This window comes from Carcharhinus amblyrhynchos, chromosome 7, assembly GCF_965287045.1.
Source record: "Carcharhinus amblyrhynchos chromosome 7, sCarAmb.v2.hapA, whole genome shotgun sequence".
In the NCBI taxonomy this organism is placed as follows: Eukaryota; Metazoa; Chordata; class Chondrichthyes; order Carcharhiniformes; family Carcharhinidae; genus Carcharhinus; species Carcharhinus amblyrhynchos.
In genome coordinates this window covers 1,197,439-1,218,018 of record NC_137330.1, presented here as the reverse complement: position 1 = coordinate 1,218,018, position 20,580 = coordinate 1,197,439, and the positions used below count along the sequence as shown (strand labels likewise).

The window sequence follows — 20,580 nt, the reverse complement described above, 5'->3', positions numbered from 1 at the left end:
GGGTGTCGCTGGCTAGACCAGCGTTCATTGTCCAGACCTAATTGCCCCTTAAGAAGGTGTCTTCTTGAACCTGTCACAGTCCCATGTGGTGTAGGTACACCCACAGTGCTGTTAGGGAAGGAGTTCCAGGATTGTTATTGGACATCAGTCAGTCCCGTGTGGTGTAGGTACACCCACAGTGCTGTTAGGGAGGGAGCTCCAGGATTGTTAGTGGACATCAGTCAGTCAGTGTGGTGTAGGTACACCCACAGTGCTGTTAGGGAGGGAGTTCCAGGATTGTTATTGGACATCAGTCAGTCCCGTGTGGTGTAGGTACACCCACAGTGCTGATAGGGAGGGAGTTCCAGGATTGTTATTGGACATCAGTCAGTCCTGTGTGGTGTAGGTACACCCACAGTGCTGTTAGGGAGGGAGTTCCAGGATTGTTATTGGACATCAGTCAGTCCGTGTGGTGTAGGTACACCCACAGTGCTGTTAGGGAGGGAGTTCCAGGATTGTTATTGGACATCAGTCAGTCCCGTGTGGTGTAGGTACACCCACAGTGCTGATAGGGAGGGAGCTCCAGGATTGTTATTGGACATCAGTCAGTCCCGTGTGGTGTAGGTACACCCACAGTGCTGTTAGGGAGGGAGTTCCAGGATTGTTATTGGACATCAGTCAGTCCCCGTGTGGTGTAGGTACACCCACAGTGCTGTTAGAGACTGAGTTTTGGGAGATTGACTCCTGTCACAGTGAAGGAAAGGCCGATATTTTTCTGGGATGGTTTGTGGGGCTCGGAGAGGGAAGTCCAGTTCGTGGTGTCCTCCACGCACCTGCTACCCTTGTCCTTCTGACAGCAATGATTGTGGGTATGGACGTCGGGGTCTATTAAACGTGGGCGAATGTTTGGGAGCCTCAACTTACTCTTTCTGATTTCAGACCCCCTGCCTCCGCCCACCATCTCGATGAACCCCGACATTCCAGTCTATCTGCCGGGAGAATCTGTTACCATTACCTGCCGAGTTCCCCATGGTAGCTCACCTGGTGGATTCCAGTTACTGAAGGACTCCACCTTGCTCAGGAACATCACCAGTAATCAGGAATCCCTTGCGTATCCCATTAAAAATGTCATCAGCCGCAGCGAAGGGAGCTACACCTGTCTCTATCAAATCCAGGTGTCTGGTCGATGGATACATTCCCCCTCCAGCAACATCGTTCAAATAAGTCTCACAGGTGAGTGGGAATTTACAGAGAGCTTGTGAAAACTTCATTGGAAATGGTTCTGTTCTTTTTCCGATATAATTCCCAAATTAACTTGCAAGAAAAATTGTCAGATATTTCCACACTGTATAAAAGACACCAACGCAATCAGGTCACTTTTAGTTTGGGCTAGAGTTAGTCAAATTCACCAGTTTAGTTTATTTATTACCCACAAGAAGGCTTACGTTAACACAGCAATGAAGTTACTGTGAAAATCCCCTAGTCGCCACACTGTTCAGGTTACACTGAGGGAGAATTTAGCACCCTGACCAGCACGCCTTTCAGACTGTGGGAGGAAACCGGAGCACCCGGAGGAAACCCACGCAGACACGGGGAGAATGCGCAGACTCCACCCAGATCCAAGCTGGGAATCGAAACCGGGTCCCCGGCACTGTGAGGCAGCAGTGCCAACCACTGTGCCACCGTGCCAGATAGCCTGAGGAAAAATCTCCCCTAATTCAAATAAACACAAACATTTACAGCCGAGATACCAAGATTGGTCATTTAATGATTGTAGATGCTTGAATTCAAAGCCATTTAGAGGAATATAAGTTCATGTGTGTTCATAAGTTCATGAGATACAGGAGCAGAATTAGGCCACTCGGCCCATCAAGTCCGCTCCACCATTCGATCATGGCTGATCTGCTCTTTGTCCCCATTTTCCTGCCTTCTCCCCATAACCCTTTAACCCCTTGCCAGTTAAAAATCTGTCTAGCTCCTCCTCAAGTGTACTCGTGTACAGTACAGGGCTCCATCATTCACATCATCAGCACTGACCCTGGGGGTTCAGGACCATATCCCCCCCCGTCTCCCCAAATCCCTCACTGTCTTGAGAAACCTGTGTATCGCGGCTTTCCACAATGGAGTTTCCCCAATCCTCTGGGGAAGCGGCTTCCAAGCACTGCTTGGATGAACTGATCTGTCCTTGTCACGGTCCAAAAACGATCGTCCGAGCTCCCTTTGTCCTGAGTCGGTGACACTGAAAATGCTCAACTATGAGGAACAATCTCTCAGCATTTACCAATTAAACCCAATAAAATTGCATAGGGTTCAATGATATTTCCTAACTTCCCTGGAGCGTAGGAGGGATGATCTTATAGAGGTCTATAAAATAATGAGGGGCATAAATAAGGTACAAACATAGAACAAAGAACAGTACAGCACAGGCATAGGACCTTTGGACCTCCAAGCTTGCTTTGATCATGATGTCTGCGTATCCTTCCATTCTCACCCTATTCATATATTCATCTAATCGCTCCTTAAGTGCCAGTATTGTACCTGCTACCACCTCCCCGGGCGGTGCGTTCCAGGCCTCTGTGTAAAAACCTTGCCTTGCTAATCTCCTCTAAATTATTCCCCACGGATCTTAAACCTATATCCCCGAGTACTTGACTTTTCTACCCTAGGAAAGAGCTCTGACTATCCACTCTGTCCATGCCTCTTATAATCTTGTAAGCATATTTTCCCAACACTAGGAGAGTCTAAAACTAGAGGGCGTAGGTTTAAGGTGAGAAGGGAGAGATACAAGAGCATCTAGAGGGTCATTTCTTTACACAAAGGGTGGTGAGTTACTGGAACAAGCTGCCAGAGGTAGTAGTGGAGGCAGGTACAATTTTTAAAGTGTTCAGACAGTTACATGGGTGTAGAGGGACATGGGCCAAATGCAGGCAATTGGGACTACCTTAATGGTAAAAACTGGATGGTATGGACAAATTGGGCCAAAGGGCCTGTTTCCCTGCTGTAAACCCCTATAATTCTGTAACTCCAGAAAATATAGACCAATTTACTCCAGTTACAGTCCTGGACCAGAGCTCCAAATTATATTAGGATTTTAGAGTAGACCCAACAATTGTGGAATCCTTTTAAAAGCTGGTGCTTTCTTTCAGTGCCTAGAGGTTTACAGTGCAAAGTACATCCAGAGTCCAAGCTGAAACACTTGTATCAAAAAGTCAAGCAGTAGTCTTGACAAAACAACCTCCTTTTTCAATTTTACCCAATCAATTTAAACCAGGCATTCAGCTACTAGGAACCTATAAAATTTGAATTCGATGGTGTTGGCAACAACGGATCGATCCAATCGTAGGAAAATTGATAGCTCACCACAGGTATAAAAGAGAGCATAAGGGGGAAAGAAAACAGTACAACAGAAGAACTGCCGCCTGCCAAACCTCAAGAGGGAGTGAGCAGCTCTGAACTCTGCCAGCTTCACATATCTCTTAAGAGAACACACCATCTAAGAAGCAAAAGATATCAAATCAGTAAAAACTTGTAGACACAAGATTCATCAGACAAACTCCAAAACATCCTGAAAGCCACAAACCTGGTTGTATTTTTGAGAGTGACGGAATTTTTTTTTGGTTAATGAATAAGTCTTTTATTTGTTTGAACATCATTCCATTGGAATAAATCATAGAAACCCTACAGTACAGAAAGAGGCCATTCGGCCCATCGAGTCCACGCCAACCACTATCCCACCCAGGCCCTACCCCATATCCCTACATATTTGCCCACTAATCCCTCTAACCTACGCATCTCAGGGCACTAAGGGGCAATTTTAGCATGGCCAATCAACCTAACCCGCACATCTTTGGACTGTGGAAGGAAACTGGAGCGCCCGGAGGAAACCCACACAGACACAAGGAGAATGTGCAAACTCCACACAGACAGTGACCCGAGCCGGGAATCAAACCAGGTTCCTGGAGCTGTGAAGCAACAGTGCTAACCGCTGTGCTAATGCTGCCCCAAAACAATCTTGGTCTGTTTGATATGTTACATGTTTAGCAAAAGTTCCCTGTTAGTTAAAGAAATAAATTGTTAAGTGTTCATTTTAAAGTTACTGTAAGATATTTCTGTTAGAACGTGATTGAAGATCACACTTTCCCACACACTTTTAACAGATTACAAGTTGAAGTATTCCTCTTTGGGGGTTTCAGCATTAACTCTCAAAATGAGGTCAACACCTGCATCGTAACAATTCTCACTTCCATTTTTCCACTTCTCCATTCTCGCTCTCCATCTTTCCCCAACCACACCCCCTCTCCCATCGCCCTTCAGGATGTCTGCCACATCCCGCGGACAGTCCTTTAACAATCTGTATCTCTGTTCTGCCAGTCACACATTCTGACCACTGAACGGACACCTATAGCACCTTTCCCAGCCTTCTTTAACACTTACATTCTCTTTGTCCAATTACAGCCCCACCACCACCCTCATAGTGCAAATCAATTCTGATTTTCTTTGCTCTTAGCTCTGATGAAGGTCACCTAGGCTTGAAACGTTGGCTCTATTCTCTCTCCACAGGTGCTGTCAGACCAGTTGAGATTTTCCAGCATTTTCTGTTTTTGTTTCAGGTTCCAGCAAGCGCAGTCATGTACTTTTATCTGACTTTTTGATGAGGTTGATTGACAGTGACAGACCCACGTGGTTAATGGGAGAATTTGAGTGTGCGGGGGGGGGGGGGGGGTGGGGGGGAGAAACAGTTTCATTTTCATTTTACAATGCAAGTAGTTGCTACCTGGAGCTGGTAGAAGAAAGAAGTGTCTCTCTCCGTGTCTCCATCCAGAGGCTTTCTGAGAGCTCATGGACTGTTAACCTAATTCAAAGCGAATAATTGAATGGGAGGAGGTATTCATGTCTTGGGATTTTAATCACCTCAGAAACTCGGCCTCCGCCCACGATCGTGGTGATTCCTGAAGAGCCAGTCTACGTGTCGGGTGAAAACGTCATGATTACCTGTGAAGCTCCACGTGGGCAATCAATCGGGCGATTTCAGTTGCTGAAGGACTCGATCACCATCAAGGAGAGCATCAGGAGCCAGAGATCTCTCACCTATCTGATCAAGAACACGACCACAAGCCAGGGAGGGAGTTACACCTGCTCCTACCAGATACAAATGGCTGGTCGATGGATACCCTCCAATCCGAGTAATCCCATTCAAATAAATATCATGGGTGAGTGACACTTCTTGAGTTCCTATGAGACTTACCGATTGGCAACCACCTTCTTTATCACTTCTCATATTTTCCCAGCTGTACTAATCCGATTTGTTTGCAAAATGCAATTGTTCTCCAAACTTTGCATAAGGGACTTGGGATAGTCTGTCAGGCGGTGCATTTTAAATTAATTAATCCACAGAAACCAATAAACACAGGATACTACAGTGCAGACAAGGCCCTTCAGCCCATCGAATCCTCACCGACACATGTAATACCCTGACCCGTCCACCTAACCCCACTTTCCAGTGCTTGGCCCATAGTTTGGAATGTTATGGCATGCCAAGGTAAAGGATATGGGGCATCCCACCTCTGCCACCCTCCCAGGGAGCACCTTCCAGATCGTCACCACCATCAGAGTAAAAAGATTTACCCTCAAACCCCCCCTGCCTCACCCCTCACTTTTAAATTGTGCACCCTCACAACTGATCCTTCAACTAAAGGGGGGCAGTTGCTCCCTACCCACCCTCTCCATGATCCTCGTAATCATGAACACCTTAATCAGGTCGCTCCCTCAGTCTATTCCATGGTAAATGTTCCCTTCTCCAGGGCCTGAATAGTGCAGAGCTGTTATAAAGAAGAAAGAACAAAGAAAATTCCAGCACAGGAACAGGCCCTTCGGCCCTCCAAGCCTGCACCGACCATTCTGCTCAACTTAACTAAAACCCTTAGGCTTCCATATCCCTCTATTCCCATCCTATCCATTAAAAATCACCACCGTATCCGCTTCCACTCCCTCCCCCGGCAGCAAGTTCCAGCCACCCACCACCCTCTGTGAAAAAGTCTGCCTCATACATCTCCTTTAAACCTTGTCCCTCGCACCTTAAACCTGTGCCCCCCCCCGCGTAATTGACTCTTCCACCCTGGGAAAAAGCTTCTGACTATCCACTCTGTCCAAGCCTCTCATAATCTTGTAGACTTCTATCAGGTCTCCCCTCAACCTCTGTTGTTCCACTGAGAACAAACCAAGTTTCTCCAACCTCTCCTCATAGCGAATACCCTTCATACCAGGCAACATCCTGGTGAATCTTTTCTGTCCCCTCTCCAAAGCCTCCACATCCTTCTGGTAGTGTGGTGACCAGAATTGAACATTATATTCCAAATGTGGCCTAACTAAGGTTCAATAAAACTACAACATGACTTGCCAATTTTTAAACTCAGTGCCCTGACTGATGAAGGCGAGCATGCCGTATGCCTTCTTGACTACCTTCTCCACCTGCATTGCCACTTTCAGTGACCTGTGTACCTGTACACCCAGATCCCTCTGCCTAGCAATACTCTTAAGGATTCTGCCATTTACTGTATATTTCCTATCTGTATTAGACCTTCCAAAATGCTTTATCTCACATTTGTCCGGATTAAACTCCATCTGCCATCTCTCCGCGCAAGTCTCTAACTGATCTATATCCTGCTGTATCCTCTGATGATACCACCTACAATATTTTGATCCAGCAACTGTGAAGGAATAACAGGGATTTAAGTAATTTCCCAGTTGTCGAGCATGTCCTTACACACCCTTTTTGAGCTGCAGTGTAGCATTTAAACCTGCCCACGCCAAACCTCCTTGCCCCTTTCTAAGACCTATATATGACCTAAGACCTATATGGGACTGACTGATGTCCAATAACAATCCTGGCACTCCCTCTCTAACAGCACTGTGGGTGTACCTACACCACACGGGACTGACTGATGTCCAATAACAATCCTGGAACTCCCTTTCTAACAGCACTGTGGGTGTACCTACACCACACAGGACTGACTGATGTCCAATAACAATATAAGAACATAAGAAATAGGAGCAGGAGTGGGCCATCTAGCCCTTCGAGCCTGCCCCGCCATTCAATAAGATCATGGCTGATCTGTCGTGGCTCAGTTCCACATTCCCGCCCTCTCCCCATAACCCTTAATCCCCTCTCTTATCAAAAACCCATCAACCCACGTCTTAAAAATATTTAGCGAGGCAGCCTCCACCACTTCAACGGGCAGAGAATTCCAGAGATTCACCACCCTTTGAGTGAAGAAGTTCCTCCTCAACTCTGTTCTAAACCGCCCCCCCTTTATCTTGAGGCTGTGCCCCCTAGTCCTACTGTCCTTTCTGAGCGGGAAGAGTCTCTCCACCTCTATCCTATCCATCCCATTCATCATCTTATACGTCTCAATGAGATCTCCCCTCATTCTTCTAAACTCTAACGAGTACAAGCCTAGTTTATTCAGCCTCTCCTCATAGCTCAACCCCCTCAACTCCGGAATCAGCCTAGTAAACCTCCTCTGCACTCCCTCCAAGGCCAAAATATCCTTGCGTAAGTGCGGCGACCAAAACTGCACACAGTACTCCAGCTGCAGCCTCACCAGTGCCCTGTACAGTTGCAGCAAGACCTCCCTACTTTTATATTCAATCCCCCTCGCTGTGAAGGCCAGCATCCCATTCGCCTTCCTGACCACCTGCTGCACCTGCAAGCTGGGTTTTTGCGACTCATGCACAAGGACCCCGAGGTCCCTCTGCACCGTCGTCTGCTGCAGTTTTTCGCCACGCAAGTAATAATCCTTCCTACCATTATTCCTACCAAAGTGGACAATCCTGGAACTCCTTCCCTAACAGCACTATGGTTGTACCTACACCACATGGGACTGCAGTGGTTCAAGAAGGTGACTCACCCGCCACTTTCTCAAAGGGCAATTGGGGTGGCCCATAAAGACTTGCCCAGGCTGAGGTTGCACACTGGCTTGGCAGTTAACTCTTCCCTGGTGCATTCCCCATGTGAACGCCTGCACCAGCCGCAGTCCACCTGGCAACCCTTCACGTCTCTCCTCCCACGCAGTCCAAATTAGCATTCGCTCTTGAGATCAGACATTCCCACGGAGCTGGCCTGATGAGTCCAAAATGAGAAGCTTTGACAGTGCGTGCCTTTTCTCTTTTCGCCAAAGCCCGAGTTCGCTCGCGTTCAACCTCAATGGGACCTTATGTCATTTCAGACGCGCCACCTCCTCCGAAAATTTCACTGAGTCCCACCTATCCGGTTTATCTGTCGGGGGAAGATGTCAGAATCGCCTGCGTTGCTCCAGCCCTCTACGATGTCAGCCACCTTCGATGGTCACTCAGGTGGTCAGATGGCAACGCCACCACAGAAATCCAGACCACACATGACATAGTTGCTAATTCCTTTGGCACTGTCGATCGGGACAGCGATGGAAACTACACCTGCCTGTATGAGAGAGAGGTGGCAGGGCGATGGATTCCCTCATTACCCAGTGACCCTGTCACTGTCCACAGTGAGTGATTCTTCTTACTATTTACTCCATTGCTCCTTCTGATACCACCTTCCAAAGGTCCACAATAACTCCAGTGGAAGAGTAAATAGATACTTATTTTTATTTGTTCAGGGGTGTGGGGATCGCTGGCTGGCCAGCATTTATTGACCATCCCTAGTTGTCCGAGTGCAGACACGGGGAGAATGTGCAGTCTCCACACAGGCAGCCGCCCAAGCTGGGAATCGAACCCGGGTCCCTGGCGCTGGGAGGCAGCAGTGTTAACCCACTGTGCCACCCCAATGTAGATCAGACCAGGTAAGGACAGCAAATTTCCTTCCCTGAAGAGCGTTAGTGAGCCAGATGGGTTTTTCCGACAATCCACATTGGTTTCACGCTCGTCATTTGATTTTTTTTGTTTAGATTCCAGATTTACTGATTTCGAATTTGGCCATCTGCCATGGCAGGATTTGAAGCCCAGAGCTTTACCCTGGGTCTCTGGGTTGCTAGTCCAGTGACAATGCCACTATGCCACTGCCTCCTGGAATAGCTGCAAAGTGTTAATGTAATCTCAGCTTCCCCTCCCTCACTGCCAAACGGAGTAACACTGCATTATCTGTCTACAAACAAGCATCTTTTCACGGGTCACTTTTGAAATAACTCCACTAGATTCCCTTTGTTTACAAACTTAATTCCTGGGCAAAGAGTGTTTCAGATACAAAGCTGGAATACGGACTGTCAGTAGCCCTGACACTCCCATGTTTACATATCAGTGAAACTCCTTGGTTGAGCACGCAATAATGGTTTCAATTCGGGAGCTCATACTCCAAGAGGCCAACATCCTGGGCCTGTCTGAGGTCATGACAACTTTCTTGCTGATTGTTCAGAGGAACTGCGGGGAAGAATGTTGGAGTGCGTGGCAAAAGTGGGGTCAATCTCTCTGCACTGCACTGTTCTTCTACAGATCCGAGACAAGCATACCATTCATAGAGTACGTAAGGGAAGAGGAAAGGAGAGGGTGCAGAATGTGGTGTTACAGTCATAGCTCAGGTGTAGAGAAAGATCAACTTAATGCGAGGTAGGTCCATTCAAAAGTCTGACAGCAGCAGGGAAGAAGCTGTTCTTGAATCAGTTGGTACGTGACCTCAGACTTTTATATCTTTTTCCAGACGGAAGAAGGTGGAGGAGAGAAGGTTCAGGGTTCTGACTGCTTTGCCAAGGCAGCAGGAAGTGTAGGCAGAGTCAATGGACAGGAGGCTGGTTTGTGTGATGGATTGGGCTTCATTCACAACCTTTTGTAGTTCCTTGTGGTCTTGGGCAGAGCAGGAGCCCAGACCAAGCTGTGATATAACCAGAAAGAATGCTTTCTATGGGGCATCTGTAAATGTTGGTGAGAGCCCTAGCTGGCATGCCAAATTTCCTTAGTCTTCTGAGAAAGTAGAGGCGTTGGTGGACTTTTTTAACTATAGTGCAGGCATTGGGGGGACCAGGACAGGTTTGTTGGTGATCTGGACACCTAAAAACCTGAAGCTTGCGACCCTTTCTAGTTCATCTCCATTGATATAGAGAAGGGCATGGCCTCCACTCCATGATCTCAGACTTTGTATCTTTTTCTCAAAGGAAGAAGGTGGAAGAGAGTACGTGTGGGGTGTGTAGAGTCTTTGATTATGCTGACTGCTTTTCTGAGGAAGTGAGAAATAAACTTAGTTTCTGACAGATCTCAGTCCCCAGACTTTGGAGAGATGAAGGGCTAACTCCTTCTGCAGTTTCCAAGCTGTAACTGTGCTGGCTTTCTGACTGTGAGCCTAGCCCCCATCCTGTTTTATAACTCTGTCAGTCAGCCTAATGAAGCCCCATTCTGAAAATGGCTAGGGGAAAAAAAATACTAAAATAACCACCCTTCATTCATCCAGAATAAAACAGACATTGTAGCAATTAACATTTAATCTGATGCAAAAACAACAAAATGGCACTGAGACATAGAACTGCTAAGACAAATCCTGCACAAGAAACAAAGCACAAATTCATTTCTTAAAGGCACAGTATTGTCACTGCAAGGTATTTATGTATTTTAGACATACACTGCTTATTTAGGAGAGAGCTAATGGAACTCAGTTTACCAAAAGTAAAGATCTCCTGGGGATTTTTGTTAAAAGAAATGGAAGGTGGCTTGAGATTGACAGGTGTGACAATGTGACTAATGGTAGGAGCTAGAAATGCAGCAAAGAGAAACACAGATTTTGAGTTCTCACTTAAATACTGAGGTGTGCAAACTTTTCTCTCCATATGCTTCAAGGTTACTTAATAGCAAGTACATTTAAGGTTGCTAACTGTGTTTAAAGTGATTTTTAACTCCATAAAAGAATGTTGCTTATTTGGAACTGGAACAGTGATAAGTTAGAAATTATTATTATTGAAATTATTATTGTTGTAACAATATTAAATATGTTTCATATTTAAACATGAAAATAAACAATATTTTCATGTTTAAATATTATTCAACAGTTAATAGACAAGCTGATTCATTTGGTAGAGTTATATTTACATTGTGTGATGAAATAAAGTTTATTTCACTATTAAATATCCCTAATTTGTCAGCAGAATTAGTCCTGGAGTGAACCATCCTATCTTAACATTTGTGCTAAAATTACTGGGATCCAGTCTCACTTCCGAATGGAATTTGGAATCCTGGTCCAGCACCCTAATGACATCATTACATATGATTAGATAATACCACAAATTAAGACATGGACATTTAATTCTGAACTTGTCATTACAGGAGTGGTGGTGAGGGCAGTTATTTCAATGGACCACCAATCTGGGCAATACATGGAAGGAAGTATAGCTACCATCAGCTGCTCTGACCCCGACCAGAACCATGTCAATTCCTTCACTTTCTACAAGGATAGCGTGTTGCTCCACTCCCTCGATGCTGTCTCCGGCCATCACTTTGTCTCGCTCACCATTGGCAACGTTTCGGAGATGGACCAAGGAACTTACACCTGCAAGTGCGGGGTAACCGTGTTGAGCAGGCAGTTATCATCACACACCAGCAACTCTGTGCTACTAACTGTTGAAGGTATCGCTCTCCCCACGAACCCCTCCTTGTGCCTTGCTTACCACAGTTGCAGCTTGCATATCCAGAAGATATTTGCAACACCATTACTCACACACACATCTCCAACTGTGGCACAGCTGCCCCACAGCGCCAGGGATACAGGTTTCCAGCACGTTCTGTTTTTGTTTTAGATTCCAGCATTTGCAGTATTTTGCCGCTATGAATGGGCAGTGTGTGCTGGGTCTACACAGTGACGCTCATATTCTGGAAATGAATAAGGATATTCAAAGCAGAGTTTTCTCTTATTCCCGACACATTCAACGTAATGCCAAAAATGACTGGACGGGGATGGGGGAGACCAAATGGGCTGTGGCTGGAGTCTATAACTGACAATAACACATCACGCTCCTGGTATCTGCTACAACTGTCAATCAAACCCCTTGACTTCAGCAGAACATCTTAAAGTGGTCACGCATTGCTATCCTGCCTTGTTTATCCAACAGTGCAGAACGAGGCCATTCAACCCATCGGGTCTGCACCGACCGCAATCCCACCCAGGCCCCTATCCCTGTAACCCCATGCATTTACCCTAGCTAGTCCCCCGATACTGAGGGTCAACTTAGCACGACCAATCCACCTAACCCGCACCTCTTTGGACTGTGAGAGGAAATCAGAGCACCCAGACGAAACCCACGCAGACACGGGGAGAATGTGCAGACTCCGCACAGACAGTGACCTGAGCTGGGAATTGAACCCGGGTCCCTGGCGCTGTGAGGCAGCAGTGCTAACCACTGGGCCACCGTGCTGCCCGCGTTGCCATGTTTGATATGGTTTATGTAAACTCGAACCCCAAATTCACTTATTAAAATTTGTCACCCCTTTGGAAACTTTAAATAACATTGGCAACATTCTACAGTTCTTGGCGCCAATTCCATTCATATTTCAGATCCATCAGCCACATTCTCTCATTTCTTCCTCTATTTTACAGAGATGACGAAGCCAGTTATATCAATAGATTCGGACGATGTTGATATTGGTGGGAACTTGTCCATTACCTGTATGAACATACGAGACCACCCTGGCGTGTCATTCTTCATTCAGAGGGTGGACGATGTTAGAACCTCCCGCTTCCAACCTGTTTTATTGCAGGACAATATTGCTACCTTCACCATCACCAACGTGACTCAAGGTGACGGAGGAGCGTATTCCTGTGGCTATGAGGTGATGGCAAATGGGACGGTCGTAGCGTCCACTATCAGTGAACGTGTAAAGGTGACAGTGAAAGGTGAGTGAGATTCGTACATCGACTGGTGTCTAACCATAATTATAGGCCACTTGTGACCTCACATGCTCTCCCCTTAACCCCGTACGTTTATCATGGTCAATCCACCGAACCTACACACCTTTGGACACTAAGGGACAATTTAGCATGGCCAATCCACCTAACCTACACACCTTTGGACACTAAGGGGCAATTTAGCATGGCCAATCCACCTAATCTACACGTCTTTGGACACTAAGGGACAATTTAGCATGGCCAATCCACCTAACCTACACATCTTTGGACACTAATGGACAATTTAGCATGGCCAATCCACCTAACCTGCACATCTTTGGACACCAAGGGACAATTTAGCATGGCCAATCCACCCTAACCTACACATCTTTGGACACTAAGGGGCAATTTAGCATGGCCAATCCACCTAATCTACACGTCTTTGGACACTAAGGGACAATTTAGCATGGCCAATCCCCCTAACCTACACATCTTTGGACACCAAGGGACAATTTAGCATGGCCAATCCACCCTAACCTACACATCTTTGGACACTAAGGGACAATTTAGCATGGCCAATCCACCGAACCTACACATCTTTGGACACTAATGGACAATTTAGCATGGCCAATCCACCGAACCTACACATCTTTGGACACCAAGGGACAATTTAGCATGGCCAATCCACCTAACCTACACATCTTTGGACACTAAGGGACAATTTAGCATGGCCAATCCACCCTAACCTACACATCTTTGGACACCAAGGGACAATTTAGCATGGCCAATTCATCTAACCTGCACATCTTTGGACACTAAGGGGCAATTTAGCATGGCCAATCCACCTAATCTACACGTCTTTGGACACTAAGGGACAATTTAGCATGGCCAATCCACCTAACCTACACATCTTTGGAGTGTGGGAGGAAACTGGAACACCCAGAGGAAACCCACGCAGACACGGGGAGAACATACAAACCCCACAAAGACAGTTACCCAAAGCTGGAATCCAGGTCCCCGGTGTGGTGAGGCAGCAGCGCCCACCACCGTGCCACCAGCAGACAACGCCACAAGCCCCGTACGTCCCCAAGAAATACGCAAAGCGACAGACTGTAAAATGGGATAAACACTGAAACTCAAACACAATCAGACTCTTACACACACACAGACACACACTCACATGCAGACACACACAGAGACACAGACAAACACCAATGCAATTACTATCTGTCTAACACAACTTTTTCCAATTTTGCAGCCAAGTCTTGGACCCACTTATTAACTCGTTATCTTTACGTGGTGGGGGTAGCAATATTGATAGTTGCTGTTGTTATTGTCGTGGCAATCAAACTAAGAAAGAGAAAAGGTAAGATGGCAAATTCTCCCTCATATAACAATTTCGAACTTCACTAAATCAGATATTTCACTGCAGTGATGAGAAAGTCCCATCAATTGCAAATTGCTGAGAAAATAGACATGTCGTCAAAGTTTTCCCCTTGAGACTCATCAGAACAGACATGAGAATGTCACATTTTTCTGGCAGTAGCTCTTTATAGTGCATGTGGAAGGATGATGAAACCTTGCTGGCACTTACACTGGTGGGATCTTACGCTTCCACTAACGGCACACCTCCGTCACAGGTGTCCCGACAGAAAGCGGTGCATTTAATGGGAAACCCTGTTGGTAAGGGTGGGACACAAGATTGCTCTTCCAACTGTCGAGCACACCGCAGAGGGGGATGAAAAATCCCTCCCAGGCTGTCTGTTAGGGGTGTTGCCATGGAGAATGCAGTGGGGGTCATTAATCCCACATAGGTTTGATTACTTCAAGAGTCCACTTGGACACGAAGCGACCCATTTCCGTTACCCTGTATGAACTGTTGCTCCCTTTGAAATTTGACATTATTGCCTTCGTCCTGATGAGTCAAAGGTGGAAAGATTCTACTGTATGTCTTTTGCATAAAAATATTAATATGCTGAGCTATCTAGTGAGGGGGGAACACCCTCTCAATGTTTACCTTTCAATAATCCGATATGTTTCAATGAGATCATCTCTCATTTTTCGAGATTCCAATGAGTCACGACCTGTTTACCCTTTGATTCGTAAAATAATCCCCCCATACCAGAGGATCATCCTAGCGAATCTCCTCTGAACTGTCTGCAAAATATCTTTCTTTGAATAACGGGACCAATACTGCTCACGGTTCTCCAGATGTGGCCTCACCAGTACCTTGTTGAATTGCAGCAAGACTTCCCTCCTCTTACACTCCAACCCCCATTGAAATAAGGGCCAACGTTCCATTCCCCTCGTGATTACATTTACAGTCGCAGTAAAAAAACCCCCATTGCTGAATCGATAGGGGTTCCGCAGTGTGAGGGATCTGAACGTCAGTGTGAATCTGGCACAACACTGAAGGGATGAATAGGCTTCCATGAAGAGTGATACTGCAAGGAAGCATAATCATCCAATCACATTGAAGTATTCTCACCAACAGCAAAGTATGTAAAAAAAAGTGCCAAAGTTATTACATTTAATTAATGTTTCACAGGAAAGGGGAAGGGTGAGTGTGCGAGGGGGCGGTGGAATGTATGATTTTGCCCACTCATATACATGGCACCTTGAACCTCACAGCTTAAATATAAATGTGAGGTTATTCACTTTGGAAGCATAAACACGATGGCAGATTACCCCCTGAATGGGTGTAAATTGGGAGAGGGGAGTGTGCAGAGGGACCTGGGGGTCCTTGTGCACCAGTCACTGAAGGTAAGCATGCAGATGCAGCAGGTGGTAAAGAAGGCAAATGGTACGTTGGCCTTCATTGCGAGAGGTTTCGAGTACAGGAGCAGGGATGTGTTGTTACAATTATACAGGGGCCCTGATGAGGCCACGCCTAGAGTATTGTGTGCAGTTTGGGTCTCCTTTTCTGAGGAAGGATGTTCTTGCTCTCGAGGGAGAGCAGTGAAGGTTTACCAGGCTGATTCCGGGAATGGTGGGACTGATGTATGAGGAGAGATTGGCCAGGTTAGGATTGTATTCACTGGGGCTCAGAGGGGGGGATCTCATCGAGACTTATAAAAATTCCCGCAGGATTAGACAGGGTAGATGCAGGGTAGATGTTCCCGATGGTGGGGGATTCCAGAACCAGGGGGTCACAGTCTGAGGATTCAGGATAGACCATTTAGGACGGAGTTGAGGAGACATTTCTTCGCCCAAAGAGTGAGGAGCCTGTGGAATTCATTCCCACAGGAAGTCATTGATGCCAAAACATTGAATACATTCAAGAGGCAGCTGGATATCGCACTTGGGGGCAAATGGGATCAAAGGTTATGGGGAGAAAATTGGATTAGGACATTGAGTTGGAGAATCAGCCATGATCGTAATGAATGGTCAGAACATTGAATACAGGAGTTGGGACGTCTTGTTGAAGTTGTACAAGACATTGGTAAGGCCACACTTGGAATACTGTGTACAGTTCTGGTCACCCTATTATAGAAAGGGTATTATTAAACTAGAAAGAGTGCAGAAAAGATTTACTAGGATGCTACCGGGACTTGATGGATTGAGTTATAAGGAGAGGCTGGATAGACTGGGACTTTTTTCTCTGGAGTGTAGGAGGCTGAGGGGTGATCTTATAGAGGTCTATAAAATAATGAGGGACACAGATCAGCTAGATAGTCAATATCTTTTCCCCAAAGGTAGGGGAGTCTAAAATTAGAGGGTACAGGTTTAAGGTGAGAGGGGAGAGATACAAAAGTGTCCAGAGGGGCAATTTTTTCACACAGAGGGTGGTGAGTGTCTGGAACGAGCTGCCAGAGGCAGTAGTAGAGACTGGTCCAATTTTATCTTTTAAAAAGTATTTAGACAGTTACATGGGTACGATGGGTATAGAGGGATATGGGCCAAATGTGGGCAATTGGGGTTAGCTTAGGGGTTTAAAAAAAAAGTGGCATGGACAAGTTGGGCTGAAGGGCCTGTTGCTGTAAACCTCTATGACTCTCTATGAATGGCAGAGCAGGCTCGAAGGGCCAAATGGCCTCCTCCTGCTTCTTCTATGTTTCTAAGTTTGACGGAGCAGGCAGCAAACATGATTTCTCTTCTCCTGTTTGATTAAGGAAGTGCCAGCTTGAATGATTCCACCGAGGAGCTCAATGCGATTAATCCAACCAGTACCAAAGAGACCACGCTTTGAGGGCGTCACCACTCTCCATCATAGCTTGCAAGGTTCACCATTCGGCCGTTAACATTCCCAATGTGAGCTCCAGTGACACGGAAGAAATGTCCCAGGATTGTCGCTGGAAAGCCCCGGAGAAAATAACTGGTAACTCTAATGTCCCTAACTCTGCTGAGGTTGCCTGTTTTCAACAAGAAGAAGAACTTGAGGCCTGCACACGTAGATTCAGAATGACAAGAGCAGATTTATTAAAAGAGATGTTGCCTGCGCAGAGCACAAAGTGGAACTCAAACAGCAGCCTGTGCAACACCCTAATGACATCAAATCATGCCATCAGCTCTTGAAGTGATTGTACAACCACTTAAATATATAACACCCCTCCCCCTTTACTTCCGTTGTCATGGCTGCAAATGATCACAATCTTACACAGAGGATCGATAATATTCGAAACACGGTATTGTGCATTAATCGTTAGTCACAGTCGACATAACGGGAACCTTTCATTCATCCTGATGCACTGAATGCTTTTGCGGACTGCGTGTTAATTTCCGTTAGCTACCGTTGCCCCGCTCTCTTCACTGTGGCTTGTACACGTAGATTCAGAGTAACAAGACTGGATTTATCACAGAATTGTGATTCCGCTGCTTCTGCCTCCATCAGAGCTAAAAAATATTCCCATTTCCGTAGAGAAACAAACTGATGTGACACGCTACGCCACAACGCTATCTGTCATGAACACATATTTGCAAGACTTTCCTTCCCATTATTCAGTAAAAATGTATATTTTTTTTGACAAATTGATGTGTACAATTGTTTAATAAAACTGTGCTTCTCTCTTTGAAATGTGTGGATAGTTACAGTACTACCCCGAGAGTCTTCTCTCAGCATTAGGTTTGATGCATCTGTGTTGCAATGTAACTTTTATATCCTAGAACATAGAACATTACAGCGCAGTACAGGCCCTTTGGCCCTGGATGTTGCGCCGACCAGTGGAACCAATCTAATGACCCTCTAACCTAAACTATTCCAATGTTATCCATATGCCTATCCACTGACCATTTGAACGCCCTTAAAGTTGGCGAGTCCACAACTGCTGCAGGCAGGGCATTCCACGCCCTTACTACCCTCTGAGTAAAGAACCTACCTCTGACATCCGTCCTATAATTACCACCCCTTAATTTAAAGCTATGTCCCCTTGTGTTAGCCATCACCATCCAAGGTAAAAGGCTCTCACTGTCCACCCTATTTAATCCTCTGATCATCTTGTATGCCTCAATTAGGTCACCTCTTAACCTTCTTCTTTCTAACGAAAACAACCTCAAGTCCCTCAGCCTTTCCTCATAAGACCTTCCCACCATACCAGGCAACATCCTGGTAAACCTCCTCTGCACCCTTTCCAATGCCTCCACATCTTTCTTATAATGTGGTGACCAGAACTGTACGCAATACTCCAAGTGCGATCGCACCAGAGTTTTGTACAGTTTCACGGCTCTGAAATTCAATCCCTCTACCAATAAAAGCTAACACACCGTACGCCTTCCTAACAACCTTATCAACCTGAGTGCCAACTTTCAGGGAGCTATGCACATGTACCCCGAGATCCCTCTGCTCGTCCACACTACTAAGAGTCCTTCTATTAGCCCTATATTCTGTACCCCTGTTATTCTTACCAAAGTGAATCACCTCACACTTTTCCGTATTAAACTCCATCTGCCACTCTCGGCCCAGCTCTGCAGCTTATCTATGTCCCTCTGCAAACTGTAACATCCATCCTCACTATCTACAACTCCTCAGACTTTGGTGTCGTCAGCAAATTTACTAACCCATCCTTCTACACCCTCATCCAGGTCATTTATAAAAATGACAAACAGCAGTGGCCCCAAAACAGATCCCTGAGGTACACCACTAGTAACTGGTGTGTCAGTCGCTGTTGCTGTGACTGATTAATGGTGTGATTTATTTATCAGAGTGCTGGATTATCTCGACGGACCTCACTGAGTGGCACCACCCTTACAATGAAGCCGAAAGCTGAGGATTCGCAGAAAATGGAGAAAGTCTGTTATTTAGATTTCACTCATACACACACACACACACACACACACACACAGACACACACACACACATACACACAGAATTTCACACAATCGGACAGACACACACACACAGACACACACACACACACACACACACACACACACAGTGCTGCCTCACAGCGCCAGGTATCCAGGTTCGAATCCCAGCTTGGGTCACTATCAGTGTGGAGTCTGCACATTCTCCCCGTGTCTGCAAGGGTTTCCTCTGGAAGATCCAGTTTCCTCCCACAGTCTGGAAGATATGCTGGTTAGGTGCATTGGCCGTGCTAAATTCTCCCTCAGAGTACCCCAAACGGGCGCCAGGGTGTGGCGACGAGGGGATTTTCACAGTAACCCCATTCAGTGTTAATGTAAGATACTCGAGGCATTACTAAATTAATAAAAACTCTAACCCACGCAGGCACAGACACTCAAGTAAACACATTCCCACACAAACTTACACACCAACATACACTCTCATCCAGCACAAGTTCGCGCATATGCACAGACAACACGACAATTGCATTATCTGAAGAGAACAGTGAGCATTCCTCAAGGAAAAGCAAGTCTATCAATCCCTCAGTACTGGCACTGGGGGGAGTGTCAGCCTGGATTATAGAGCTCAAATCCTAGAGTATATACATCTACCCCCGACAGTGCAGCACTCCCTCAGTACTGGCACCGGGGGGAGTGTCAGCCTGGATTATGGAGCTCAAATCCTAGAGTATATACATCTACCCTCGACAGTGCAGCACTCCCTCAGTACTGGCACCGGGGGGAGTGCCGGTCTGGATGATATTCTTGTTGGGGGGAATCACCCCAGAATTATTCAGTTTACAGTTGATTTTGGCAGTGTTGCGTCACGGAGGGAGATCATAAACTATCACTTACGTTTCTTGCGGTGGATGAAGATGGCAAGTCCTATGAGTAGGAGGATTAATATCAGCGCTGCACACACACCCACTATCACCTCCGTTTTTACTGTACCTGTTGGAATATCCATTAAAAAATAACTATCAACCAGAGAGAACAACTCTCACTGCCTCCCGAGAACAACCTCAGATACTCCCGCCATACCCCTATCACTCCATCCTATCAGTCCATTTGTCTGTCTGTCTGTCTATCCATCTATGTGTCCATCTACCTACCTGTCCACCTACCTATATCTGTCCATCTATCTATCCATTTGTCTGCCTATCTATCTCTCTATTTGTTGATCTATCTATCTATCTCTCTATCTGTCTGTCTGTCTATTTATCTCTCTATCTTATTACTTACCTGTGTATCTATCCATCTATGTATTTCTCTCTCTCTATATGTATCTATCCATCTATCTACCCCTCCGCCACCCTCCCTTTCCCCTGTTCGCACTCCCTCCCTCCCCGCCCCACCCTCCAGGGCGGTCTACACTTGTTAAGACCCAGAGACTCAATGCCGTGTTCCAGATATGCCCTGTGGCACAATCGCTGTTGCACAGCGGGTCTGCCCAGATGCTCCAGGGAGACAGTCTGCGATGGAAACTTATT

At 46.2% G+C, this 20,580-nt stretch overlaps 2 protein-coding genes across 2 annotated transcripts in view; one reads left to right on the top strand and one right to left on the bottom strand.

Moving 5' to 3' along the window:
• LOC145345296 (scavenger receptor cysteine-rich domain-containing protein DMBT1-like) overlaps positions 1-20,580 on the bottom strand; it is a 376,233-nt gene that overhangs the window by 233,249 nt on the left and 122,404 nt on the right. The gene's annotated exons all lie outside the window — the stretch shown is intronic.
• Positions 12,469-17,000, top strand: LOC145345275 (uncharacterized). The gene is made up of 3 exons (XM_080193099.1): positions 12,469-12,820; positions 14,070-14,177; positions 16,924-17,000. The coding sequence occupies exons 1-3, from the start codon at positions 12,526-12,528 to the stop codon at positions 16,998-17,000; spliced, it is 480 nt and encodes a 159-aa protein (XP_080049225.1). The 5' UTR covers positions 12,469-12,525.